We start from the raw sequence: 24,651 nt of genomic DNA on the forward strand, positions 1-24,651 counted from the left end.
ACGGGACTGCGGGCTCATCCCTGGCTCTGTGTGCTCCCAGAGAGCCGTGCTGGCTCCGTGCTGGATTTCCGTGTGGTGGAGACTGGACCGACCTTCCTGCGGCTGGCCTGGCAGCCTGGCCCTGAGCCCCCCCAGGGCTACAGCCTCAGCTACGCCGTGCAAGGTGAGGGGACGGTCGCTGCAAGGGGACGGTGCTGCCTGGATGCCCTGCCTTTGTGCAGCCCTGTGAGCTGGGCAGGACCTGACGGAGTTGCATGGCAGGGTGCACGAATGGGGGCGTGCATGCAGGGGGGCTGACGCAGGGGGTACATCATGCCAAGAGCACCACGAGTGTGTGTGGACACCTGCTTTCGCCACAGCAGCTGACACTTGCGTGGGCTGCGGGGCACGCACGTGTGCAGAGGCGTGGAGGCAGTGTGTGTGTTCCTACACCCGGAGGCTTTGGTGCGCAGGGCTTGGGGTGTGCGCATGGGGGCATACGATGGCCAGGGGCCCAGTGTGTGCCCCGGCCTGGGGCTGGGAGCACAGCCATGCGTGTGCCCCATGGTTGCTGTGCATAGGGGGAGGCGGCAGACCCTTGTCCCAGCCAGGCGCTGGGCTGGAGCCGCACACCTGGGAGCCACTCCCTGGCCCTGGGCGCTCTGATGGGTGCCCCTGCCCTGGCCGCCGTCCCAGCCTCTCCCCGAGCTCCCCACCCCTGGCACCGCCTGGCATCCCCAGGGCAGGGTGCCGGCCTACAGGCACCCCTTCTCTGCCGGGCCCGGTACATGCCGTGCCCCCACACCCACCCGCACCCCTCTGCCTCGTCCCCAGGAGCAGCCCAGGGGGAGGAGAAGAGCCTGGGGGCCAGCGTGCAGTCGGCCACACTGAGCAACCTGCGCCCCGACACTGAGTACATGGTGACGCTCCGACCCCGCTATGCGCAACAGCCTGCCGTCCCTGCCACCCTCACAGCTCGGACACGTAAGCACCGCGCCTGGCCCTGGGCTCAGCCGGGGACAGGGATGGGTTCCCAGCACAGGGATGCTCCTTCAGTCACCATGCCCCATGGGGATGGGGCTGCCTGGCCCATTACTGCCTGGGGGGGTGGGATGGGGATGTGGGCGAACATGATTGTGAGGTGATGCTCTGAGCCCCAAAAGGTGCTCGTGGGGAAATGCAGCACTGTGCACTCCCGAGCTCCTTCGCTGCCTTCTGGGAGTGTTTCCACTGGAGCTTTGCCCACGTGACGTAAAAATGTTGTCCGAAAAAATGCAGGGTCTTTTTTATAAGTTCAAGCACCGTGCTCTTTGGGAAGAAAGCGTGGTTTCCACTAGGGAAGAGAGTGTTGGAAAGCATTGCTGGGCAGGAGTGGGGGTGAAGCCCTGGGGCAACACCTTTGTAAGCCTCAAATTTTGGCACACCAATTTTTTCAGCTGCCCCAGGCAGCCTTAACCTGCAGAAAGTATTTAAGGCATTAAAAGGAAGGCGTTTGAGTTTCAGTTTGTTGGAGCTGGGGTGCTTTGAAGGAGCTGCACGGGCTGCACTAAGCGACCTCAGTGCGGTTCAGCATCTGCGAGCAGGGACAAGGGAGCTTCTCGCCCCCGGAGTGGGCAGGTTTGCAGGTGAAGGTGCTTCCTGCTGCCGTCTTCCCCACTCTCATGTGGGGGATGCGACAGGCACCTCCCGCCCACAGGGCGCCCGGCAGGCATGCAGCACTTGGCTGTCCACAACGTCTCAGCGCAGAGCATGCTGCTGGCCTGGCAGCCTGTCAGCGGTGCTACCGGCTACCGGCTCTCCTGGGCAACCCTTACAGGTAGGTGCCGGTCCCAGAGCTTGCACTCCTTCTGCTGGTGGTCCCAGGGAGGAGGGACAGGAGAGGGGTGGTGGCACCCGCTGCCTGGATCCCCCAAGGGACTGCTGTGTTGGCTCTCGCAGGGCAGGACAGGCACAGGGTGGACCTGGATGCTGGGCGGACATCACACGCGCTGGGGGGGCTGCAGCCCAACACCGACTACGTGGTGACAGTGGCTCCGCTCTTTGGGCAGCTGGAGGGGCCCACGGCCACCGTGCGGCAGAGGACAGGTAGGTAGTGGGCATGGGTGGTGCCACCCTGCCGCTGGCCTCTGGCTCTGCACCTGGTGCCATTGCCACAGAACGGGGTGGGGACCATTCCCTGCGGCTCTACACCCGGGGACACGCCAGGTTGGGTGGCCAGCAGCAGAGGGGCTTGGAGCAGCCCAGCCCATGGGGTCCCTCTTGCAGAGGCGGGTGTGGAGCAGACGCTGAGGACCAACATCCTGGGCCCCACGTCCATCCAGGTGCTCTGGACCGGCGCCCGTGATGCCCGTGGCTACCGCCTGGAGTGGAAGAGAGCCACAGGTGGGCTCAGGGTGCCGGGTCACCCCCATGGACCCCCTGTGCCAGCAGCCAGCAGTGACCCTCCCCTCCCTGCAGGACCAGAGCCCCCCAGGACAGTGTCGCTCCCCAGCAGCACCAACACCTATCAGCTGACAGGGCTGCAGCCGGGCACTGAGTACCGCATCACCCTCTACACGCTCTATGATGGTGGGGAGGTGGCCACCCCTGTCACCACCTTCCAGACAGGTGAGTGACTGCTACGGGTCCCCTGGGTTGTCCCCCACCCTCGCAAGCCTTTGCGACAGAGGGCATCCTCTATGGCATTGCTCAGCCCGGGGACCCCCTTGGCCATGAGACCCCCCAGCTCTCCAGTCACAGCCCAGTGTGAGGAGGGGAGCTGCGCTGTCCAGGCTGCGTGGCTCCAGCCATGCCTCATCACATCCCCTCGCAGGCGTGGAGGCACCCATGGGTGCTGTGTCGGACCTGCGGCTCGTTGAGGAGTCGGGCAGGCGGGTGCGACTGGGCTGGACCGGCGTCCCCGGCGCCACCGAGTACAAAGTGGTGGTGCGCAACAACCAAGGTGAGTCTGCAGGCAGGGGTGTGGGCAGCAGCTGGGGGACCCCGCTGGCACTGAGGGTCCGCGGCTGCCCTGCTCCTGGCAGATGGCACAGAGAGGACGAGGCGCGTCCCAGGCAGCCAGACAGAGCTGGAGCTGGGTGACCTCCGGGAGGGCATCGCCTACCTGGTGCGCGTCTCAGCACTAGCGGGCAGCCGGGAGGGCAGTGCCGCCACACTCACTGTCCGCCTCAGTAAGTCCACGCCAGGGTTTATCACCAGGAATCCTGGTACTGTGTTTCCCCCCGGCATGCGCTTGTCCTCTATTCCCCTGCGAGCCCTCGGGGTGCCGAGGTGGTTATGGGGCCCCTCTGAGCACCCCAAGGTGATGCTGTGGTGTTGTGGGATGCTGCAGAGTACCCGGTGGTGGGCAGCATCTCAGAGCTGCGGGTGACGGAGGCTGGTCCCAGCCAGCTGCGCGTGACTTGGAGAGGGCTGCCGGGCGCCGGGGGCTACCTGCTGACATGGCGAGGCAGCAACGGTGAGTATGGGGACCGTGGGGTGCAGCGGCAGCAGTGCCAGAGCCTTTCCCATCCCAGCCATCTCTCTTAGGTCTGCAGCAATCACGCTTCCTCCCTGCTGACCCCACCGCCTTCACCATCGAGGGGCTGCGTGCCGGCATCATCTACACCATCGGTGTCTCGGCCATTGTGGATGGTCGTGAGGGCAGCCCTGTCACCAGCACGGGGAGGATAGGTGAGGTGTTTCCCCGCCTGCCAGTGCTGGCTGGTGCCCCTTGCTGAGAGCCCGGGTGACAGTGACCCTCTCGGTGTTGCAGCACCCGAACAGGTGGGGACGGTGTCCCGGCTGGAGGTGCAGGCATCCAGGAGCAACGTTGCTCGTGTCACCTGGGTTGGCGTGCCGGGAGCCACCGCCTACCGTGTGGTGTGGAGCCGCAGGGACGGTACTGTGGGATGGGGATGGAGATGGGGACGGGCTGTGAGGGCAGTGGGGTGGTGGGCTGATGCCATGGTCCTTGGCAGGGGGATCGGAGAGCAGCCGGCGGGTTCCTGGCCACACGAGCTCCTTCGACATCCCTGACCTGGAGGGAGGTGTCTCCTACACCGTGAAGGTGACAGCGCTCATTGGCAACCGGGAGGGTAACCCTGTCTCCATCGTCGTCACCACTCGTGAGTGCTGGGGCAGGGGGCAGCACCGCAGGGCAATGCTGGGCACTCCTGCCCCTAACGCCTGCCTCTCTGCCTCACAGCAGAGGCAGCCCCGCTGTCGCCCGTCAGCAACTTCCAGGTGACGGAGGCTTTGGACCACCGCCTGCGCCTGGCCTGGGTGCCAGTGGCCGGCAGCACCGGGTACCGCCTGGTCTGGCGCCTGGCTGAGGGTGAGTGCGGCCGGCTGGCAGCCCTGCATCCCCACCAGCCCCTGCACTGCAGCCCCTCACGCCTCTCTCCCCCTGGGCAGGGGGGCCCCAGCGCAGCCAGCAGCTCCCGGCCACCACCAGCTCCTACGACCTGGGCGGGTTGGAGCCGGGCCGGCGCTACCACATCAGTATCACCAGCCTGGCCGGTGGCCGAGAGAGCGAGCCGGCTACTGTCACTGCCATCACCGGTAAGGGGCTGTGTGGAGCCAAGGGGGTAATGGACCCCTGGTGCAGGGCTGGAGCCTAGAGGGGCACCCAGGGACCAGGCTGTCCCAGCCTCGGGCTGGGGGATGGTGATGGGTGGGGGGCTGGGAGTGGCGTGGGGGCTGCCCCGTGGGGCCAGGACACTTTCCTCCTCCTGCTCAGCAGCTGCCCCAGGCCAAGTCACCAACCTGCAGGTGACGGAGGTGCGGAGAGACTCAGTGACGCTCACCTGGACCCCTGTCCCTGGTGCATCCAGCTATGTCCTCTCCTGGACACCCCCAGCAGGTGAGGTGGGCGGGCAGCCCTGGGGCAGGGGCAGTGTCCTCACGGGGCGAGAGGACTTGCCAGCCCCCCTGACTGTGTCCTCTCGGTGGCAGCTGGAGGGGAGACAGGGCAGACGCTGCCTGGTGCTGCCAGCTCCCAGCAGGTCTCCGGGCTGCGCCTGGGCCAGCGCTACACCTTCACCCTCCGCCCAGTCCTGGGGAGCGCACCAGGCACCGAGACCTCTGTCAGCGAGCGCACAGGTACGCTGGGGTCACTACAGGGATGGGCTGGGCTCGTCTCTGCTTCAGCGGTGGCTTTACCCCTTCCCTGCCCACAGTCTGCAGGGATGCGCGTGGTGACATTGTCTTCCTGGTGCACGGCACCCGCGACAGCTCCTCTGGTGCTGACGCCGTCCGCACCCTTCTCTCCAACACCGTGTCTGCCCTGGGACGCCTGGGCCCTGAGGGCACCCAGGTAGGGTGCCGCCGTGATGGGGGAGGGCCCAGGGGGTGCGAGTGGGCAGCGGTGCCCACCACTCCCCTGCACCCTCGCAGGTGGCTCTGGCCACGTACAGCTACCGCAGCCTGCCCTGGCTGCTCCTCAACCGCTCCAGTGACCTGCCCGCCGTGCTCGAGCAGATCCGCACCATGCGCTACGAGGAGCCCAGCGGCAACGCTATAGGTGAGGGGCTGTGGTGGGAGACGGGGCAGTGACCAGTGAGATCCTGCTGACTGCCTCCCTCCTACTTCTCCCTCCCTAGGGGCGGCCATCACCTTCGCCAGGACCTACCTGCTGAGCCCCGGTGCAGGGCGCCGACCCAGTGTGCCGGCGGTGCTGGTGGTCCTGGCTGACGGCCCCTCCGGGGACGATGCCATTGCCGCAGCCAGGGACATCAAGTCTGGGGGTGAGGATGGATGGGGTCCCAGCGGGGTAGGTGGGGAGGGGGCTATGTCCTGCGGGGTGCTGAGGGTGCTCCTGTCTCAGGGGTCCAGGTGCTGGCAGTGGGCTTGGAGGGGGCAGACCGGGAGCAGCTCAGGCGTGTGGTCACCGGCGAGGACCCGCGGTATATCTACCATGACAGCGGCGCCCTGGCAGAGCTGGAGGGAGAGCTCACCGACGACCTCTGTACCATCATCTCCACCAGGGTAAGGGGACGGGTGCCCCGGGTGCTGGAGAGAGGGAGCAGCCCTGCAGGGGGCTGGGGGCTTCTCCTACCCCCAGATTTACGTGCGTTCCCCTTGTCTTGCCAGCCGGAGCTGGAGCCAAAGCCCTGCACCGTGCAGTGCCCCAAGGTGAGCAACCCTGCGCTGTGCCATGCCACACCATGCTGCTGGGGCTCAGGGACCCCCAAGCTTACCAATGGCAGCAGCATAGTGGGGAGCTGAGCATGGGAGTGCAGCCCCTAACCTGTTCCCTCTGTTGCTTTGCAGGGCGAGAAGGGGGACCGCGGCGAGGCGGTGAGTATTTTGGTGTGTCCCCCCTGCAACTGGTGACGGGGTGATGCTGCACCCCCCCACACCCCACTGATGCCAGCCTGCAGGGGATGCTCACCACTCTCTTTGTCTCTGCAGGGACCACAAGGACGTGCAGGGCATCCGGGCCCCCCTGGCGAGCCGGTAATGTCCTGATGGGGGGGGAGATGGGGGGCAGCTCCCTGGCAGGGGCAGCGGCAGGGTCCCTGTGTCCCCTTATCCTGCTGGTGGGTGGTTGCCAAGCCAGGGACTTGTCCAGCCCTGGCCTCAGGGGCAGAGGGGGGACATGCCTTGACCACTGCCCGCCACCCAGCCCATCTTCTCCGCTGTTCCCCCAGGGCCGCCATGGGCTGCCTGGCCCTCCAGGACCTGCGGGGCCACGGGGTCTGCCAGGAGAGAGCATCGAGCGGCCGGGCAAGAAGGGGGACAGGGTGAGTACTTCTGACCCCCTCACCCATGCACCCCAGGGTCCCCAGGCGCAGGGACATGGCCACACAGGAGCCCCTCTCTGTCCCTTGTCCTTCCTTCCTCCTCCCTCCTCCTCGCCCAGGCTGGAGGGGAGATCTCCTTGGGGAGCCCTGGACCAGCCCCACACTGCTCCCTCACACCCCAGCTCAGGGACCAGCACTGCCTGGGGCACTGGGGGGGATCCAGCAGACCTGGGGTGTGCTGGGTGCTGGTGTGATGCTCCTCTCTCCTGCAGGGATTCCCTGGAACTGATGGGACCCCGGGAAGCCCTGGCCGCCCTGGAAACCCTGGATCACCTGGCCAGCCAGTGAGTGGGGGTGTCCCCCCGGGTTCGCTGCTGCATGGTGGGCTCTTTCCATCACCGTGCCTGCCCTGCCTGCTCCTTCAGCCAGTCCCTGCCTGCCCCTTCCCTGTGCCAGGGCGTAGCTGGCAGGGCCACTGCTGTCCCCAGGTGTGCGTGTCTCAGGCCAAGTGTACTGGGCAGGGACTGCACATCACTGCCATCGCTGGAGCCCCCATGCCATGCCATGCCATGCCATGCCATGCCATCCCATCCCATCCCATCCCATCCCATCCCATCCCATCCCATCCCATCCCATCCCATCCCCGCTCCCCCGACTGTCAGGGACACATATTGACCTCTTAAGCTTTTGTTTTCCAGGGCAGCCAGGGCAGCCCTGGTCCCCAAGGGGATCCTGTGAGTATGACCCCATTCCTCCCCAGCCTTGCTCCCCCCCTGTTCCCCCCTCCTCACTCTTGCCTTTCCTTCCCAGGGGCCGCGGGGGCCAATGGGGCTTTCTGGCCCAAAGGGGGAGAAAGGCGAGCCGGTAGGTTGTGGGCACGAGGCTGCCCCGTGGGGGGTCCCTGGGGAGCAGCAAAGACCCCAGTGGGCACATCACACCCCCTGACACCTCCTGGCACTTGGTGTCTGGGTGACCCCCGTGTGTCCCCGTCTCCCTGCAGGGTCCCTGGCCTTGTGGCACTGTGGCCCCTGGCCTGCGCTGGGGACACAAAAGGGCACATGGGGACCCTGATTTTTCCTTCTCCTCCTCATTCAGGGAGAGCCCAGGGTGATCGTGGATGGAGGACAGGGGCTGCCAGGCCGGAAAGGGGAGCCGGGCACACCGGTAGGTATAGGGGTGGTGATGCTGGGGGGGGTCTCCACCAGCACCCCCAGCCTGTGCCACAGCCCCAGCTAACAGAGTATCTCTGTCCTCCAGGGCAGCCCTGGCCCTCCTGGGAGCCCTGGCCCACGGGGGCCCTTTGGTGATCCAGGCCCCCCTGGTCCACTTGGACCTGTCGGGCCACCAGGACCTCCGGGGGAGTTTGTGAAGGTATGTCCCCACCGGTGCTGCGCAGGGACAGCGGGGCAGATGTACGGACAGATGGATGGAGGGACAGCCAACAGCTTGAAGCTGCTCCCCTGTGCACTCCTAGTCCCACTCATGGGCTGTGCCCCCACCAGCTGTGCCCCCACCACCAGCTGTGCCCATGCCCACATACACGTGGATGAGCTGTTGTTGGTGTGGGCAGTGTGGGGAGAGGCACATGGTATGCCTGTGCCCTGATACCACTGATGGTGGGCTCTGTCCAGCATGTTTCCCCTCCATTCGAGGGGGCATGTGGAGAATCCAGATCTGCCCTTATCTGCATTTTTTTTTCCCCTTGCAGGGGGAGAAGGGTGACCGAGGGGAGAGGGTGAGTGACTCGACATTTCCCTGGCTCCTCTGCCCTCCTGGATGGAGGTCCCATGGGTGCCCGAAGGCACTGTAGCCCCCCCCCAGGGTGCTGGGAAGGACTGAGTCCCCCTGGGCCATCACACAGGAGCTGACTCCTGTCTCTGCAGGGCCTCCCTGGACTTGTGGATGGGGCAGCACCTCGAGGGGAGCCCGGCCTCCCGGTGAGTTCGGCCCCCGGGCCAGCAGGAACAGCAGAGGGTAGTGGAGCTGTGGCAGCTATGTCGCCCCGGGGCTGAGCTGTGTCCCTAGGGGCTGAGCTGTGCTCTCTTGCAGGGACTGCCTGGGGACCCCGGACCCCGGGGACCTGCTGGGCCCCCCGGTCTGAAGGGAGAGAAGGTAAGAGGGTGGTGGGGATGCTCTACACTGGGGCTGGACCCTGCACCGCTCTTCAGTGGGGATGCCCATCCCCATCTCGTGGACATGACTGTTGTCTTTCTTAACGCTCAGGGAGACAGCAAAGAAGGTTTCCCAGGGCCGCCTGGCCGCCCTGGGGACCCAGGAGACCGGGTGAGTTTCCCAAGAGAAGGTAAGGTGGGCAGGAGCTGGCCTTGCCAGCAAGCCAAGCCCTGAGGGCACCTTGGAGAGCTCCTGCTCTGGCCAGCCCGGGCCTTTGCCCTGCCATGCCGGAGGTGACATCTTCTCCATCCTTTGCAGGGCCCTCGGGGACCGCCGGGAGAGCAGGGCAGGAAGGTGAGTGGTGCAGGGACCAAAGGGATGCTCTCGCCTTGCCTTCGGTAGAGAGAAAATGGGTCTGAGTGCTGTCCTGGGACCCATGCTGTCCCCTGCGGGTCCTGCTGCCCCTGACCCTGTCTTCTTCCTGTTCCAGGGAGACCGTGGGGCACCAGGCGAGCTGGGAGAGACAGGCGAGAAGGTGAGACAGCACCGGAGTGGGACCATGCCATTTAGTAGCATCAGCGGGTTCTGAGGTCCCTGTGGCCCAGTGGTGGCTGTGCCTGGAGGTCACTGTCAAAGCCCAGTGGTCTTGGATGGGATTTGGGGCCGGGCCCTGAAGGGCTCTGGGGCAGCATATGGGGTGGGGGCAGTGTGACATGGAAGGAGGAAGGCTCCCTGACACCCTCCTCTGCTTCACTCTGCAGGGGGAGCGTGGCGTGCCAGGCCCTGAGGGTGAGAAGGTAGGTGGGCTGGGGCGGCCATGGCCACTCTAGGGGGGGATGCCTGTCCTGCCCTGGAGCAGCCACGCTGGCATGAGGTGGAAGGATGCCCCTGACACCTTCCTCTTCCTCCTCTCCTGCAGGGCGAGGCAGGAGCTCCGGGCCGCCCAGGGCCATCGGGCAGAGAGGTGAGTCAGGGCAGCGGCTGCAGCACTGTGGACCCGGCACCCTGGTAGCAGGGGGCTGCTGTGCCCCAGCTGTGCATCCCCAGGCACCACCAGCCCCCTGAGGTCTCTTCTCTCAACATAGGGAGCTCCAGGACCGGCTGGGCCCCGGGGGGAGAAGGTGAGGGCAAAGCAGGATCCCAGCAGGGTGGGTGGCAGGGGGCTGCTGGGGAAGGGGCCAGCAATAACACCCATCTCTCTGCAGGGTGATCCGGGAGCACCCGGCAAGCCGGTAAGTGATGCTGCCTGGTGGGTCCACCTCTGCCTGCCCCAGCCCCAGGACAGAGAGCCTTGAGCAGTGCCCAGCATGGTCCCTTCTGCTTCTCCCCCAGGCTCCCAGCGTGGCCGGTGTCGGAGGAGAGAAGGTAACCCTGCCCTGGCTGTGCCCCCCGGCCCCAGGCTGGCACCCCCTGGGGCACAGCCATGGACTGTGGAGGTGGGACAGCACAGCTGGGCATCAGCCTGAGGGGATGCCCGTGCTGGTCCCCAGACCTGGCTGTCCCCCACTGCAGTGGGGTGAAGGGGGATAGTTTGGGGGGGGCTCATGGTGCCATTTCATCTGCTTCAGGGTGACAGAGGCTTGCCAGGACCAGAAGGACCTCCTGGCCCCAAGGGTGATGTGGGAGATAAAGGCGCCCGTGTCAGTACTACCTGGGGATGGGGGGGCACAGGGGGCATGGCACAGCACCCCCCCGGGATCATGGTGCCTGTGCTGTTGCTCCAAGCTGCATCCCTTTGTGACTAGGGTGCCCCTGGCCTGAGCATCCCGGGGCCGGCCGGCCCCAAAGGCGAGCAGGGTGATCGGGTGAGTCTGGGTATGCCCCGGGGCTCGGACTGATGAGGCTCTGCCCTGGGGGCTCCGGCTCACCACCCTGGTCCCTCCACCGGCACCAGGCCACCTCGGTCCCTGGTGACACGTGCTCTCCCTCTCCAACAACCAGGGTATCGTTGGCCTCACGGGCAGGAGCGGCCCGAAGGTAATGTCACTGCAGGAGGCATTGCTGCTCTGTCCATCTGTCTGTCAACCCTTCCCCGGCTCTGGAGGGGCTGTCCCTGCAGACCGTGCTGCCATGCTGCTCCGGGGAGCAGAGGGTGCCATGCTGAGCCCCTTCTCCCCCCAGCAGCCCCTGCGCTCCCCCCACACTGCCTTGACCCGCTGCCCCTTCTCCCCCTGCCTAGGGTGACCCAGGAGAGCCAGGGGAGAAAGGCGAGCCGGGCCGAGCAGGCGCCCCGGGGCAGACCGGGCTGCGCGGCAAGGAGGTAGCGTGGGGTGGGGGGGTGGGGAGCTGTCGGGCACTGTGGCCCCAAGGAGGTGGGGGGCTGGGGGGACACCCGTGACTTGTGCTTTTCTCCCCATGGTCCATGTCCGCTGACCTGTGCTGCAGGGAGAGCGTGGAGAGAAGGGTGACGAAGGCACCCCAGTAAGTGAGGATCCCCCAGGACCACTGTCCCCCTCCCCACTGCCCTCCACTCACCCCCTCTCTCCCCACAGGGCGAAGCGGGTCTGCCTGGCAAACCTGGAGACAGGGGACCCCGGGTAAGCGCGGGGCTCATGGGCACCCTGGGGTAGGCGAGATGCCCAGCGGCCTCAGGGTGGGTCCCGCTAATGCACACCCTCCCTCTGCCCCCCACCCAGGGCCTCCCTGGCTACCGAGGTCCCCCCGGGGAGAAGGGCGACCCAGGGGACCCAGGTCCCGAAGGCAGGAACGTGAGTACCACCCCGTGGACGCCCACCACCCCACGCACGCCATTGCCCTGCACCCACCCTTACCCCAGGGGTACCCTCCACCCCACAGGACCCACCACCCCATGGGTCCCCTGCCCCCTCCTCTCCTCACCCTGTCCCTCTTTCCCACAGGGCAGCCCTGGAGCACCAGGGAGCAAGGGTGACCGTGGGGAGCCGGTGAGTGACACTGGTGTGGGGGGGTGCAGGGCCACCTGCCTGGCCCCCACCCCAGAGCCAACCCTGCCCTCCCCTGGGCTGCGCCAGCTCCCCTTAACCCCCATTCCTTCACCCTTCTTTCAGGGGCTTCCCGGACCCCCAGGACGAACTGTAAGCTCTGCTCACACCCCTCTCCCTGCCCACGGGCTGGTGCCCAGCCCCATGCACTCTGACGGCCCCTCTCTGCCCCACAGGTCAGTGTGGGGCTTGAAGCAGTGAGGGAGAAGGGCGAGAAGGTAACAAGTGGGTCCCCTGGGATGCTGGCAGTGGGGTGTCCTGCGCTGTCCCTCACCGGCTCTGGCTGTGTGCTGGGGTTCTGGTGCACCTAGCCCTCCCTGCCCAAAATGGCCCCTGCCATGTGGAACTGATGTGCACTGTGGCTGAGATGCATGGGGCGTGGGGGCACGTGGGGTGCGGGGGGCACACTCTGGAGGCATGCAGGCTCACGCTCCTGCATGGTGCTGGGAGGAGGGTGATGGGGCAAAAAGCCCCTGTAGAGCTGAGATCCTCGAAGGAGCCGGCATGCTCGTGGCTCCCCAGCCCTTCAGGGCTCCCACAGCAGTACCCCACGCTCTGTGTGCTCTGCTTTTACAAGCCAGCTCAGGCTTGGGGCAGTTTTGGCCGCAGGCTGTGCTCTGCAGGGTGCTGGAAGGTGCCTTTGTCCCTGGCCATGGCCAGTGCCTTCCCCCTGGCTCAGCTGGCTCTTTTTTCAGCCTGTGCCCATATTTTCATACCTTTGCTATTATCCCACCCTTAAACCACACGACATAAACAGAGCTGCTCAGCATAGGCTCTGGCACGGGCTCTGCACAGGCATTTGTGCTGGTGGCAGGGCAGTACCCCCTAATCATGGTGCCCTTCCCTGCAGGGGGACCCCGGGGACCCTGGCAAGGATGGCATGAAGGGTGCCCGGGGCGACACCGGCTCCCCCGGCCTGCCTGGAGAGAGGGTAGGTGCTGGGTCTCCAGTGCAGGAGGTAGCAGGGGAGCAGCGAGATGGATGATGCTCTGCATGAGAGCTGGGGGTCCTGGTGTGCAGGGGGTGGCAGATGGGCACTCGGGACCCCCCTTATTTGCCCATGCCCCACTGCTGAGTGGGTGTCTCTCTTGCAGGGCGTGGAGGGTCCCCGTGGCCCCCCCGGTGCACGGGTAAGTGCCCCCTTCCCCATGGGGGGCTGAGTGGGGGGGGTCCACACCCCACTTGGCCCCTGCATAGAAGGGGACAAGGCTCACTCCTCTTCCCACCCCGCAGGGTGACCCCGGGGACCGAGGCCTGCCAGGAGAGAAGGTGAGGGGGCTGGGGGCTGGGGGCTGCCCCATGGCACCCCTGTCCCGCCCCATGGCCCACGCCCTCCTGCCCTGCTTTCTTACAGGGAAACCTTGGCCCGCCGGGGGTGGACGGTCGCAATGGGCTGGAAGGCAAACCTGGGCCCCCGGGCCCCACTGGGCTGCGGGTGAGTGTGGTCCAGGGTGGGGGGCACAGCCGCCCCCGGGCACCGTGGGTGGAGCCTGCAGGTCGGAGGAGTGATGGGGCGGGAGGAGCTACATCCCCAGACACCCTCTGCTCTGGGCTGGGGATGCTCGTGGGGGGGCCGTGGCAGGGCGGGGATGTCCCTGCCCTCACCTCCTCCTTGTCTGCAGGGGGACCCGGGGAAGCAGGGGGACCCCGGCCGCGACGTAAGTACCTCCGGGGATGGCGGGTTTGGGTTGTGCTCCTGCTGGGGCCATCGCGCTTACAAGGGACCAACATCTTGTCCTGCGCTCCTTGGTCTGGGACAGCACAGCGGGGCCATCCCCTGTCCCCGGCAGGGCGCTGCCATCCCGGCCAAGCTCCATCCTGTCAGAGCCAGCTGGGGCAGGCGGGTGCCCTGCCGCCCTGTGCTCTCCCCGTCTCCTTTCCCCACAGGGGCTGCCTGGGCTGCGTGGGGAGCAGGGACCGCCTGGCCCCGGGGGCCCCCAGGGACCGCCCGGCGTCCCTGTAAGTACTGGCCACCCTGTGCCCTGGGGACGCATTCTGCCCCGTGCCCTCCCAGCCGGCTCCATCTGCCAGGGCTTGCCCTGTGTCCAGCTCCCTGGTGCACACCGGGGCCACAGCGGGGCCTGGGACCCCCAGCTGCCAGTGCTGGGGGGAGTGCTGGGGGTGCTCTCTCACTGCCTGTGCTTCCTCCCAGGGCAACCCCGGTGCTGATGGCAAACCCGGTCTCAGTGGCAAGAATGTGAGTAGGAGGCGCGGGGCTTGGCTTTGGGGCTCGCCTGGGGGTCCTGAGGGCTGGTGACCCCGGTACAACATAAAGGCAAGGGGAGGGCTGTGGCAATGTTCTGAGTTGGGCACTGACTGACAGCCTGTGTCCCCCAGGGAGAAGATGGGACACCAGGAGAGGATGGGAGAAAGGTAAGGAGCCGAGCACTGGATGGTCCCTGCGCTGTCCTTGCGTGGTCCCTGTGTGGTCCCTACACGCCCACTGGCTCCTCCTGGGTCCAGGAGCATAATTTTGGGGCACGTGGATGGGGCAGCATCCCTCTAACTCCTTTCCCTCCTCCTGATTAGGGAGACAAAGGTGACACAGGACCCCCTGGCAGAGAGGTCAGTACCTCCCTTCAGAGGAGCGTGGTGATGGGGGTGGTGGGTACTGCCCCTGCTGGGGACAGACCCGGGCACCGAGGTCCTGGAGGTGACACTGCTCTCTTGGCAGGGCCGCAGTGGTGCCAAGGGCGAGCAGGGTGACAGAGGTGTGCCAGGTCCCCTTGGCCCTCCCGGCCTCCCTGGTGTCCCAGGGCAGGTCGGTCCCCCAGGCCAGGTGCGTAGTCCTCAAGCCCATGGTGCCACTCGGCACCGGACCCTGGAGTTTGTGCTGCCATGGGGTGGGCAGGACCCCTGCCCATGGCTGTCTTGAGGCACTGCCCCATGTCCGTGGGTGCCAGGTGCCATCGTGTCCCTTCTGCATCTTCCAGGGCTCACCAGGCCTCCGTGGGGTGCCTGGACCGAAGGTAGGTGTGCTCTTGCCCCTGAGCCCTCCAAGGCAAAGGTCTGGGGAGACCCTGTGCCAGAGGGCACGAGTCCTTGGAGGGGGACACTCCCTATCCCCAGGATGGCTGGGCTAGACCCTGGCGCTGGAGTCAGTGATGGGCAGCCTGGCTCTGCCTCCCCCCAACACCTTTGCTGTGTTTCAGGGGGACCCGGGAGAGCCAGGACTGCGAGGGGAGCCGGTGAGTACCCAGCACCGAGCCTGACAAACTGCGAGCACCCCAAGGTGGTGGCAACTGCAGCCACTGCCCAGGCAGCACCTGGCAGTGTTGACTCTGAAACCTACTGAGGGCAGCATCAGTGCTGCTCACCCAGCCAACGCACCTCTGTACATCTTTGCATTCCTTCTCACTTTGCAAACCTAGGGGCGACCTGGCAACCCTGGAGCACGTGGAGACCCTGGAACTGCAGTGGTGAGTCCCCCTCAACCTGCTGGGCTGGGACATCAGCCCTGGGGGATGGAGGAGCCTCCAGAACCCCCATGGTGGGAGCAGGCCAACACCTGCTTTGTTTTTAATGTCTTTTTATTGCAGAACATTGAACGTAGCCTGGAAGCGCTTGGCATCAAGGTATGTAGTCCCCGGCTGTTAGGCTGGGGGCTGTTTCTGCTGTGCAGCGAGTTGGGGGACATAGGAGGTGGTGGGAGATCTGAGTGACCCGGGACAGGTTGGCAGGGCTGTGGCGTGCTGCTGGGGCTAGGTTGCACTGATCCTCTGGCCGGTGGTTCTTTCCTCCCTCCCAGATTTCGTCGCTGAAGGAGCTCACAGGTGCCTACGACGGGAGCTCGGACTCGTTTCTGCCAGTGTCTGAGCGGCTGCGGGGCCAGAAGGGCAGCCGGGGGGAACCGGGAGAGAGGGGGCCTCCGGGCCGAGAGGTGAGCAGAGCAGGGCTCGATGCCATGGGGACACACAGCTGGCTCAGCCCTGGCATGCTTGGGGGGAACCTGACAGCCCCGGCGCAGGGTTGACTCTGGCAGCACGGTGTTATGTTTTGCAGGGGTCCTTAGGCTTCCCTGGCGAGCGAGGACCCAAAGGTGACAAGGGGGACCCAGGTGCCCCCGGCCCCCAGGGCCCCATGGGCCGTGCCGTGGGCGAGCGGGGTCCCGAGGGGCCTCCTGGTCAGCCAGGGGAGCCTGGCAAGCCGGGCATCCCTGGAGTGCCGGGTCGGGCAGGAGAGCTGGGGGAGGCCGGGCGGTCCGGCGAGAAGGTGAGTGTGTATGAGGGCTGGGGGACCTGGTCCGGGGGCCTGGGGACAGCCCCGTGACAGCCACTGTGTTGTTTCCCCAGGGCGACCGGGGCGAGAAGGGTGACCGGGGCGAGCAGGTGAGCCAGGATGGGGACACAGTTCTCTCCGTCCCTCCTGCATAGAGGGGACAGGGACTCTCTGGGGGGTATGGCAATGCCCTACGGGGACCAGGAGTGGCTGTACTGGGATGGCTCTGTTCCCCCATGCCCTGCTGTCCCTTTGATACTCAACCTATTTTTCTCCGCTCCTCAGGGCAGGGATGGCTTGCCTGGCCCCCCAGGGCCCCCGGGGCCCAAGGTAGGTGATGGATGCTGCTGGGGACCATCCCCAAGGGGTGCCAGCCTGCACCTCTAGGGATGGATGGCCACGTCCAGTCCCCTGGCACAGGGGCTTAGGGCGGGCTGTGCTCCTGGAGGGACCTTCCTGGGGTCCCCTGAGTGCTGGCCCTGACTGCACCCTGCCCGCAGGCAGACGTGGTGGAGGGCAGCCTGATGGGCTTGCCGGGCGAGCGTGGCCCCGCTGGACCCAAAGGAGCAAAGGTGTGTGGCTGGGCAGAAGGAGTGGGGCAGCCAAGGTGACTGAGCCAGGGACAGCGTGATGAGCTGGGCTGGGACTGAGGACAGTGGTGGGGCAGGCATCCCTGGGGGCGCAGCAGGGGCTGATGGCATCTGTCTTCTCCCCGATGCAGGGCGAGCTGGGAGCCGAGGGCGAGCGGGGACCCAAAGGAGATAAGGTCTGCGGTCGTAAGTCTCCTGCTGCCAATGGGGCGGCCCCAGGGAGCAAAGCCCCAGAGCAGGGGCACTGCTTGGGATACCCCTCTTCGGGTGTCACCAAGCTCTGGGGGGGAACAAGAAGGTCCCTGCCTGTCCTACAACCCTGCGCCTGTCCCTGCTGCAGGGTGAGGATGGCCCGCGGGGCGAACGAGGGGAGCCTGGCGAAAAGGGCAGAGACGGCGCCCCGGTGAGTACTGCACTGCCCCTCATTCTGGTGCTGACACCAGACCCCCCCACCTGCACTGACCCCATCCCTGTCTCTTGCTCCAGGGTCTCCCGGGTGAGAGAGGGCTGGCTGGCCCTGAGGGGAAGCCGGTGAGTGGGGACATGGTGGGGGGATGCGGGCTGGGATGGGGGGAAGGTCCTGTGGTCCCACACCTGCCACCACTGGCACCAGCAGAAGCATTCAAGTCTCGTTCACCTCCTTCCCCGCCCTGCACAGAGCCCACAGGGCTTTAGGGGGCTTCCTGGCCCCTCCTGCCATAAGTACCTCAGGCTGGGTTCTGCACACCAGGAATGGGGAGCATCTCTTGGGGGGCAGGCAGGTCTGGTTGGTGGTGGCGGGGTCCTGCTCGCCCGCTGGCTCTGACGTGGTTCTTTGCAGGGCTTGCCAGGCTTCCCCGGCGTGCTGGGACGCCCGGTAGGTGTCTGTGTGTCCCCCATGTCACTGTGCCCTCCCACGTCAGCATGCAGCTGGGGGCTCCTGGCCATGGGCGGTGGGTGAAGCCATGGTGGGCCACCCTGCTGGGTGGGTGGGTGCCAGGAGCTGGCCAGGCTTGTCCTCATTTGGCATGGGTGCTTACCAGAGCTGCTGGCACTGTCGGGTCTCCTTTCCCAGGGGACATGTGGTGCACCCACTGGGGAAAACCCATCCCTGCAGTGACCCCATGTCTTCCTCCCTTCAGGGCAGCCAAGGAGACCCGGGACCCCCAGGACCTCCGGTAAGGAGCCACCCTGCACCACGTGCAGGGGACTATCATGCAAGGGACATCCCAGGGAGCTGGGAGGGGTGGCGGTGCTGGGACTGCACTGCCCCACTTGCCCTTCCTCATCCTGTGCCACCAGCAAGCACCGCCCCAACATAATGTCCCCTTGTCCCCTGCAGGGCAACACTGGCCCACCGGGGACCCAGGGCCCAGCTGGGGCCAAGGTAAGGCATCGGCATCTGCATTGGCATCACCATGTCCGACCTGGCAGAGGAAAGTGGTGCCTTGCCAGATTTGGGGGCTGGAGGGAAGGCCGCATTTCAGGACATTTTGGGCTGGAAGGAGGGAAATTTCAGGCTGGCCCCCCTCCCGGATCCAGCTGACCCTGGGGAACAGCCCTGTGGCAAGGCACAGGGACATGGCTGTGACCTCGGTGGCTGGTGGGTCGGGGCGGTGGGACTGATGCAAGCGCTCTCTTCGCAGGGCGATCCAGGGGAACCTGGCTCCGGCATCCGGGTGAGCACTAGTGCCCTCCCCACCAGCACCCACCTGCGCCCCCCAAAAACCATCTGGCCCTGCTGCCATGCACCTTCCCGCAGGGGCAGCCGAAGTCCCGGCTGTGCCAGGGCGGTGTGCCACCCCTTCTCTGATGTGGCTGTTTCCATTGCAGGGCTTGCCTGGTCCCCAGGGCAGCATGGGGCTGCCCGGCCCCCCTGGCCCCCCCGGCCTGGTGGTAGGTATTTGCAGCCCTCCCCACCCCCGACCTGCCCTTTGGCTGTTCCTGATGCCCAGGCTGCCACTTGATTTCTGCTCGTGTCTCCCTTGCAGGGCCCACCGGGTGTCCCTGGGCTACCAGGACAAGTGGTGAGTGTGTTGTCCCACCCCTGCCCGGCTGCCATCGGTGTGGCTGTTCGGGGTTGCTCGGGAGGCTGCGGCACCCCGGTGCCCCAGCCTGGTCTCACTGCATGCAGGGGGAGAGCGGGAAGCCGGGCGTGCCGGGCAGGGACGGTGTGCCAGGGAAAGACGGCGAGGCGGGGATGCCTGGGAAGATGGTACGTACATTGCTGCTCGCCCCATTCCATTCCAGCAGGAGCCCCACGGGGCTCAGCTTGGGGTGTCTGCAGCTGAGGGCTGTGCTGCTTGTGCCAGGGTATGCCAGGACCTTCGGGCCCTGCCGGTGCCAAGGGAGAGCCGGGGGATGCCGGAGCCCCAGGACAGGTGAGCGCAGAGCTGCCTCTGCAGCAGCTGGGAGCTTCCCCGGCGTTCCTGGGCCAGGATGAGGGGGAGCATCCCTGTGCAGCCCTGCTCACCTGCCCCCTTTCTCCTCTGTGCCCTAGGCCATCGCTGGCCCTCCCGGCACCAAAGGCGAGAAGGTAAGGAGCCAGGGTGTGAGGTGGGGGGACTCCCACCCCTGGGTGCTGCGAAAGCCACAGGGCGCTGGCATCTGCTGTGGGCACACCTGAGCACCCATGTGTCATTGCAGGGTGAGCCAGCGCTGCTGGAGGGCATGCTGCTGGGAGAACCTGTGAGTTGAGCCCGTTATCCTCGTCCCCCTATTAACCTTATCCCCCCCCATTAGCCTTATCCTCCTACCACCACCCCCTGCCTTCTGGGGGTGTGAGCGAGCCCTGTGGCCACCCCCCTCCCCTAACACTGCTTTCCCCCATCAGGGCTCCAAGGGTGACCGAGGTTTGCCAGGCCCCAAGGGCGAGAAGGTGAGTGCTTGCTCGGGGGGCTAGTGGGGAGGGGGCCATGTGGGCCCTGGGCTCCCTGGCTGCCTCCCCACAGCAGGGGGGATCCGGCTGCAGCTGCTCCCCCCATGCCTCATCACATGCCTCTGCTTTTTGCTTGTTTCCCCCTGCCAGGGGGATCCAGGACGATTTGGGGAGCCAGGAGATCCTGGGGAAGACGTGAGTAGGAGGCACATGGAGGGCCAGGGGGTGGATGCTGGGGGAAGCGGATGCTGTAGGGGGAGGATCTGTGCCCACGCCACCCACCGCCCAGCCCTTCCCGGTGGCTTGGTGTCTTTGCAGGGAGCCAAGGGGTCCTCTGGAGCCAAAGGAGAGAAGGTAAGTGTCCCCTGGTCCCAGGGCCACAGGGTGCTTCCCAGCCCTGGGGGGCGGCTGGGGGTGGCACGGTGCCCCCAGCACCTCCGTGCCTGCCAGCCGGGGGACACACCGTGTGCTCTCTGCCACCACACAGGGATCGATGGGTGTCGGTGTGCAGGGACCGCCAGGACAGGACGGGCCTCCGGGCTTGAAGGTAATCCCTGTCCCCATGTCCCCCTGGCTCACCGTGTCCCCAGAGCCCAGGTGCTGCCCCAGCTTGGCTGGCCGAGGGAGAAGCATGCTCCCAAAGGGCTGTTTTCACAGGCTTTGTCTTTTTCCTCCCTGCTCCAGGGTGACATTGGCTTGCCAGGACCACCGGGACCCCCAGGCTCAGCAGGCATCGCTGGGACACCGGGACAGCCTGGCCTGAGAGGGGACAATGGGCAGCCTGGCCCCCCAGGCCCCCCAGGAGAGAGGGTAAAGGCTACAGCCTGTGCTCACCTTTGCTGGTCTAGGTGATCCTGGACCCTCAGGCAGCACCAGCAGGGTCCCCTGCAAGCCCCACTGACTCCTGGACGTGGTCCTTGCCTGCTCACAGTGTTTCCCTGCCAGGGTTTGATCGGCTTTCCCGGGAGAGATGGCACCTCTGGACCACCAGGACCCGTGGGGCCCCCTGGGCCAGCAGTGAGTATGGGGCTCTGGTGCTGCAGCATCCCTGGCGGGATGCAGGCTCTGCCCTGGCTCCTCCACCAGCTCTGCAGGGTGATGGGGGCTCACTCTGACCTTCCCAGACCCTGGGGATGGGGGTTGCTCAGGGCTCCAGCACAGGGCGGGAGCTGCTGTGGGAGCCCCAGCGATGCTTTGCGGGGTGCCTGGCATCACCTTCCTCCTGTGGCTCCCTCACCCCTCTCCTTTCTTTTAGGGCATGCAAGGGACCTCTGGCCCGAAGGGTGACAAGGTAGGACAGGGGACAGCCCTATAGCATGGGGAGTGTGGGGCTGCCCCTCTTGTGGGGTGTCCCTGCTGCAGCCACCCCCTGGGTGATGCTGAAACCACTCTGGATGGTGGCACATGGGAGCCCGCTCTGTGCCGGGCACCCAGGCCAGTATCAGGGCCATGGGGTGTCCCCTGGCATGGCGGGGGACATGGCATGGTTGGGAGGAGTGGTGGGCAGCAAGGACAGGGACAAGCTCTTGCCTTTCCCCCGGCAGGGTGCTCCGGGGGCTGGGCTGCCAGGAGCCAGAGGCGAGCGTGGAGACCCAGGGCCACGGGTAGGCACCACCATGGTCCCCCCTACACCCCTCCCGTGTCCCCACCACCAGAGACAGGAAATCCCATGGCGCAACCCCAAGGGGTCACCAAGCCAGCACCATGCCTGTCCCTGAGGTGGGGTGATGATGGGGGTGCCCCCGTCCCAGACTCCCTTATCCCATCCCTTTCTTCTCACAGGGTGAAGACGGGCGCCCGGGGCCAGAAGGGGATCGCGGGCCGGCGGTAAATACCCCCCTCCCCAGCTGCACCCCCAGCCAGACCCCTCCCTGACCACCCCTCTCCTCTCTCCTGCAGGGCTTGCCTGGGAACCGGGGGGAGCGTGGCGACAAGGTAAGGGACCCTAGGCGCTGGAGAGCCGCGGGGGGTGAACGATGCACCCCCAGGGATTGGGGCCCCCAGAGAAGTGCTGCCCCACTGCATGTCCTTTGCAGTGTCTCACCATCTCCCCTTCCTTGCAGGGAGACAGTGGGGCCCCAGGGCCCAAAGGAGACAAGGTGAGTCCCCAGCATGGGGTTCAGCGGGAGGGAGGGCAGCAGTGCTGACCCCCCTGCTCACCCCCCTCTCTCCTTCGGTGTGCAGGGTGACACTGTGGTGCTGGAGGGACCTGCTGGAGTACGGGGCAGCAAGGGGGAGCCAGTAAGTGTTGTTAGCATCCTCCCTGTCCCCCTCTGCATCCTCCCTCTTGTCCTGATGGGCAGGGGCTCTCCCCTGCATCCCCCTCCCCAAGGCCCTGCCTGCTCTGCTCCTGGGCCAGGGCAGCTCCTGGCCCTACGGGGTTGATCCTGCATCCCCCTTCACTGAGCAGCACAGGACAGCCTCCTCTCTGCCTCTGCCTGTCAAAAGAGCTGGGGGGGGGCTTCTCGCTGCTGAAGGACCCTCCCTCATAGAGCATGTTGTCCTCTCTCCTTTAGCCACCCTATGGACCCCCATGTCCCTGCCCTGGGGGGGGGTGTCTGTCCTCCCCACCCTAATGTGTCTGAGCATCTCCTCATCCCCTGACTCCTCCCTGTGTTTCCCCCTTTGCAGGGAGAGCGTGGCCTGAAGGGGACAGAAGGGGACAAGGGGGACAAGGGGGAGCAAGGCATGCCTGGAGAGAAGGTATGGGGGTTGGGGGGTGCTGGGTTGGGGACCATGGAGGGCTGTAGATGGGGTGATGGACAGAGGGACCAGGACATGGTGGCATTCCCGTGCCCTATGTGGTGGTGCTTGTGGGCATCCTGGCACGGTGCTTGGCACCCCAGCAAGGGGAGCCTACAGAGCCAGCCTTGGAGGCCACCATGGCAATGCCATGGCCGTGCTGTGGCCAGAGTTCTCCCTCCTGCCCTGTGTTGATCTGGGTTTCTGCTTGCAGGGGGCAAGGGGTGAGCAAGGTGAGAAGGGCTCCACAGGCTTTCCCGGGGCACGTGGCCCTGGCGGGCAGAAGGTGAGAAGCTGGGCACCCCCCGCTGCCAGGGGGTGCTGGGGGGGTGCTAGGGGCACTGTCCCCCTCCTCCTTGCTGGCCCTGACTGATGCCTTTGTCTTCTCCAGGGAGAGGTTGGAGCATTAGGAGAGCCCGGTGAGCCGGTGAGGAAACGCGTCTCGGTGCCGCTGCCACCCCGCTGCGGGGCAGGAGCGGACCCTGTCACACTGTGTGCTCTCCCATAGGGCCAGCCTGGCCGTGACGGGATCCCTGGAGCCCGGGGAGACAAGGGGGACACAGGACCCCTGGGCATGCGTGGCCCCAAGGTGAGTTGGTCCCTCTGCTTGCTGGTGCTCTCCCAGCCAGGACCTGTGCCGGCTTGGCATGGCTTTGACTCCCCTCCTCATCCTTGCAGGGTGACCGGGGCATGAAAGGTGCTTGTGGCCTCGATGGGGAAAAGGGTGAGAAGGTGAGTGGGTGCCCGTGGGGTGCTGCAGGAGCCTGGATGGTGCCTGGAGGCTGTGGCCCTTTGGATCCCCTCCACCAGCCAGGGGGAGCAGGGAGACAGCTGAGGCCAGAGCTTGGCCCCATGGCAGGGGCACAGGGTCCCCTCCTCTGCCCACGGCTCTGGGGTAGGCATTGAGGGGTGCAGGACTGACCACCCTGCCTCTCTCCTGCCTGCTATAGGGAGAGCCGGGGATCCCGGGGCGCTCGGGGCTGCCAGGGAGGAAAGGCGAGCCGGTAAGTGCTGTACTGGTGCTGGGGTGGGATCGGGACGCGCAGCCGGTGACTGACGGACATCTGCTTTGTCCCCCAGGGAGAGCTGGGTCTGTTGGGACCACCTGGCATCCCTGGGAAGGAGGGGCTCATGGGACCCAAGGTAGGTCAGGGCAGTGCTGGGAAAAGCTGTGCTGGCACTTCAGCCCCCCGCTGCCTGCCCCCCACTGCCTGCCCCTTCCTTTTCACAGGGTGACCGGGGATTCGATGGGCAGCAGGGAGCCAAAGGAGACCAGGGAGAGAAAGGAGACCGGGTGAGTGGGCTGGAAATGGAGAGTAAGCATTGCACCGCATCGCTTTTACCAGGCTCCGGCCTTGGTCCAAAGCACATCAGAGCCCGATGCTCCCAGAAGAGCTGTCCGGCACCACTCTAAATTGTGTCACAAAACTATGAGTGACAACAAATCCCTGCTCTATACAAGAAGGCACCAGTGCCGGTGCTTCAGGGATACCCAGCTGCGGGGTCAGAGGATGCCCGTGGCACCTGCTCTGGGGCAGGGGGGCTCCGACACCCCTGGGCCTCACCCTCTGCTTCCCGCAGGGCGCTCCAGGCATTATTGGTGGCCCTGGTCCCCGGGGCAGCGACGGTGCTCCCGGACCACCCGGACCTCCAGGAAGTGTTGGACCACGAGGTCCTGAGGGCATGCAGGGCCAGAAGGTGAGTGCCCACCACAGGTCCCCTCTCCAGGTGCTGTGAGGGGAGGAGAGCCCTGTCTCTGGAGCACATGAGGGGGTGGTGGCATCAGGAGCCATGTTGCAGCTCTGTCCCTGCCCTGCCAGTTCACTGCTTTGGGGTCCTCCCTTGTGTGCCTGTACCTAGGGGATGGGAGCCTAGGGGGTTGGGACCCTGCTTGTCCTGGGGCTGGGCTAGACCCATCCCCGTTCCCATCCTCACCTGTGCAGGTCTTCCTGGGGTGCAGGGATGGGGAAAGCAGCACATCTGTGGCACTGGGGAGGGCAGAAAGGCTCCAGAGCTTCCAGGCATACCCTGAGCACGTATCCTTTGCAGGGGGAGAGAGGACCCCCTGGACAGTCAGTGCCGGGGGCTCGTGGCGTGCCAGGTATTCCCGGCGAGAGAGGAGAGCAGGTGGGTGAGCGGGTGCCTAGCCCTGGGTGGGTGAGCCCCAGCCAGGGCCATCCTCCCACCTCCCCTCTGCTTGTCCCTAGGGCAGTCCCGGCACCCAGGGGCTCCGTGGGGAGAAGGGGGAGCCGGGCATGACGGTAAGGAGCCGGGAGGGAGCTGGCATGGGCTTGCAGCGCTCGGGTCACCGGCGTGGGAATGGGTGCTCAATCCATCCCACTGCTGCTGATGGAGGGGCTTCCCCTACCTCCGGGATCTGCTCCGGCATGTGGGCCTGGGGAAAGGGTTTTTCCTCTTCTCTAATTGCACCATCCCCTGTTGCGACATGGGTCCTTCGCCCCTCCATG

The 24,651-nt window shown here is 66.1% G+C and overlaps 1 protein-coding gene across 1 annotated transcript in view; it reads left to right on the forward strand.

The window, feature by feature from the left end:
* Window positions 1-24,651, forward strand: part of COL7A1 (collagen type VII alpha 1 chain) — a 35,458-nt gene that overhangs the window by 7,163 nt on the left and 3,644 nt on the right. Inside the window, exons 10-114 of the mRNA XM_075762603.1 lie at window positions 41-163; window positions 814-963; window positions 1,676-1,795; window positions 1,918-2,064; window positions 2,245-2,361; window positions 2,437-2,586; window positions 2,792-2,920; window positions 3,003-3,149; window positions 3,311-3,436; window positions 3,508-3,651; window positions 3,734-3,859; window positions 3,939-4,085; window positions 4,166-4,294; window positions 4,375-4,521; window positions 4,703-4,822; window positions 4,915-5,061; window positions 5,139-5,275; window positions 5,356-5,482; window positions 5,562-5,705; window positions 5,786-5,946; window positions 6,052-6,093; window positions 6,232-6,258; window positions 6,373-6,417; window positions 6,612-6,704; window positions 6,977-7,048; window positions 7,403-7,438; window positions 7,515-7,568; window positions 7,800-7,868; window positions 7,962-8,075; window positions 8,413-8,439; window positions 8,588-8,641; window positions 8,754-8,816; window positions 8,928-8,987; window positions 9,135-9,170; window positions 9,307-9,351; window positions 9,578-9,613; window positions 9,736-9,780; window positions 9,902-9,937; window positions 10,022-10,048; window positions 10,149-10,181; window positions 10,385-10,456; window positions 10,562-10,621; window positions 10,758-10,793; window positions 10,996-11,076; window positions 11,202-11,237; window positions 11,309-11,353; window positions 11,453-11,524; window positions 11,675-11,719; window positions 11,843-11,869; window positions 11,953-11,994; window positions 12,627-12,707; window positions 12,871-12,906; window positions 13,010-13,045; window positions 13,131-13,211; window positions 13,399-13,434; window positions 13,664-13,735; window positions 13,929-13,973; window positions 14,114-14,149; window positions 14,306-14,341; window positions 14,451-14,555; window positions 14,710-14,745; window positions 14,929-14,964; window positions 15,148-15,195; window positions 15,316-15,351; window positions 15,525-15,656; window positions 15,779-15,988; window positions 16,069-16,104; window positions 16,280-16,324; window positions 16,495-16,566; window positions 16,716-16,760; window positions 16,925-16,987; window positions 17,071-17,115; window positions 17,405-17,440; window positions 17,706-17,741; window positions 17,906-17,950; window positions 18,210-18,242; window positions 18,397-18,459; window positions 18,555-18,590; window positions 18,698-18,778; window positions 18,876-18,944; window positions 19,064-19,099; window positions 19,210-19,251; window positions 19,397-19,441; window positions 19,592-19,636; window positions 19,760-19,795; window positions 19,929-19,988; window positions 20,126-20,251; window positions 20,387-20,458; window positions 20,697-20,732; window positions 20,986-21,045; window positions 21,224-21,268; window positions 21,341-21,376; window positions 21,505-21,540; window positions 21,626-21,682; window positions 22,073-22,144; window positions 22,398-22,469; window positions 22,575-22,610; window positions 22,692-22,772; window positions 22,862-22,915; window positions 23,134-23,187; window positions 23,264-23,326; window positions 23,415-23,477; window positions 23,765-23,881; window positions 24,233-24,310; window positions 24,391-24,444. Coding sequence (XP_075618718.1) covers window positions 41-163; window positions 814-963; window positions 1,676-1,795; window positions 1,918-2,064; window positions 2,245-2,361; window positions 2,437-2,586; window positions 2,792-2,920; window positions 3,003-3,149; window positions 3,311-3,436; window positions 3,508-3,651; window positions 3,734-3,859; window positions 3,939-4,085; window positions 4,166-4,294; window positions 4,375-4,521; window positions 4,703-4,822; window positions 4,915-5,061; window positions 5,139-5,275; window positions 5,356-5,482; window positions 5,562-5,705; window positions 5,786-5,946; window positions 6,052-6,093; window positions 6,232-6,258; window positions 6,373-6,417; window positions 6,612-6,704; window positions 6,977-7,048; window positions 7,403-7,438; window positions 7,515-7,568; window positions 7,800-7,868; window positions 7,962-8,075; window positions 8,413-8,439; window positions 8,588-8,641; window positions 8,754-8,816; window positions 8,928-8,987; window positions 9,135-9,170; window positions 9,307-9,351; window positions 9,578-9,613; window positions 9,736-9,780; window positions 9,902-9,937; window positions 10,022-10,048; window positions 10,149-10,181; window positions 10,385-10,456; window positions 10,562-10,621; window positions 10,758-10,793; window positions 10,996-11,076; window positions 11,202-11,237; window positions 11,309-11,353; window positions 11,453-11,524; window positions 11,675-11,719; window positions 11,843-11,869; window positions 11,953-11,994; window positions 12,627-12,707; window positions 12,871-12,906; window positions 13,010-13,045; window positions 13,131-13,211; window positions 13,399-13,434; window positions 13,664-13,735; window positions 13,929-13,973; window positions 14,114-14,149; window positions 14,306-14,341; window positions 14,451-14,555; window positions 14,710-14,745; window positions 14,929-14,964; window positions 15,148-15,195; window positions 15,316-15,351; window positions 15,525-15,656; window positions 15,779-15,988; window positions 16,069-16,104; window positions 16,280-16,324; window positions 16,495-16,566; window positions 16,716-16,760; window positions 16,925-16,987; window positions 17,071-17,115; window positions 17,405-17,440; window positions 17,706-17,741; window positions 17,906-17,950; window positions 18,210-18,242; window positions 18,397-18,459; window positions 18,555-18,590; window positions 18,698-18,778; window positions 18,876-18,944; window positions 19,064-19,099; window positions 19,210-19,251; window positions 19,397-19,441; window positions 19,592-19,636; window positions 19,760-19,795; window positions 19,929-19,988; window positions 20,126-20,251; window positions 20,387-20,458; window positions 20,697-20,732; window positions 20,986-21,045; window positions 21,224-21,268; window positions 21,341-21,376; window positions 21,505-21,540; window positions 21,626-21,682; window positions 22,073-22,144; window positions 22,398-22,469; window positions 22,575-22,610; window positions 22,692-22,772; window positions 22,862-22,915; window positions 23,134-23,187; window positions 23,264-23,326; window positions 23,415-23,477; window positions 23,765-23,881; window positions 24,233-24,310; window positions 24,391-24,444 — 7,511 coding nt within the window. The remainder of the gene's footprint in view (window positions 1-40; window positions 164-813; window positions 964-1,675; window positions 1,796-1,917; window positions 2,065-2,244; window positions 2,362-2,436; window positions 2,587-2,791; window positions 2,921-3,002; window positions 3,150-3,310; window positions 3,437-3,507; window positions 3,652-3,733; window positions 3,860-3,938; window positions 4,086-4,165; window positions 4,295-4,374; window positions 4,522-4,702; window positions 4,823-4,914; window positions 5,062-5,138; window positions 5,276-5,355; window positions 5,483-5,561; window positions 5,706-5,785; window positions 5,947-6,051; window positions 6,094-6,231; window positions 6,259-6,372; window positions 6,418-6,611; window positions 6,705-6,976; window positions 7,049-7,402; window positions 7,439-7,514; window positions 7,569-7,799; window positions 7,869-7,961; window positions 8,076-8,412; window positions 8,440-8,587; window positions 8,642-8,753; window positions 8,817-8,927; window positions 8,988-9,134; window positions 9,171-9,306; window positions 9,352-9,577; window positions 9,614-9,735; window positions 9,781-9,901; window positions 9,938-10,021; window positions 10,049-10,148; window positions 10,182-10,384; window positions 10,457-10,561; window positions 10,622-10,757; window positions 10,794-10,995; window positions 11,077-11,201; window positions 11,238-11,308; window positions 11,354-11,452; window positions 11,525-11,674; window positions 11,720-11,842; window positions 11,870-11,952; window positions 11,995-12,626; window positions 12,708-12,870; window positions 12,907-13,009; window positions 13,046-13,130; window positions 13,212-13,398; window positions 13,435-13,663; window positions 13,736-13,928; window positions 13,974-14,113; window positions 14,150-14,305; window positions 14,342-14,450; window positions 14,556-14,709; window positions 14,746-14,928; window positions 14,965-15,147; window positions 15,196-15,315; window positions 15,352-15,524; window positions 15,657-15,778; window positions 15,989-16,068; window positions 16,105-16,279; window positions 16,325-16,494; window positions 16,567-16,715; window positions 16,761-16,924; window positions 16,988-17,070; window positions 17,116-17,404; window positions 17,441-17,705; window positions 17,742-17,905; window positions 17,951-18,209; window positions 18,243-18,396; window positions 18,460-18,554; window positions 18,591-18,697; window positions 18,779-18,875; window positions 18,945-19,063; window positions 19,100-19,209; window positions 19,252-19,396; window positions 19,442-19,591; window positions 19,637-19,759; window positions 19,796-19,928; window positions 19,989-20,125; window positions 20,252-20,386; window positions 20,459-20,696; window positions 20,733-20,985; window positions 21,046-21,223; window positions 21,269-21,340; window positions 21,377-21,504; window positions 21,541-21,625; window positions 21,683-22,072; window positions 22,145-22,397; window positions 22,470-22,574; window positions 22,611-22,691; window positions 22,773-22,861; window positions 22,916-23,133; window positions 23,188-23,263; window positions 23,327-23,414; window positions 23,478-23,764; window positions 23,882-24,232; window positions 24,311-24,390; window positions 24,445-24,651) is intronic.

The sequence above is a fragment of the Balearica regulorum genome, chromosome 10, assembly GCF_011004875.1.
Source record: "Balearica regulorum gibbericeps isolate bBalReg1 chromosome 10, bBalReg1.pri, whole genome shotgun sequence".
NCBI classification, from domain to species: Eukaryota; Metazoa; Chordata; class Aves; order Gruiformes; family Gruidae; genus Balearica; species Balearica regulorum.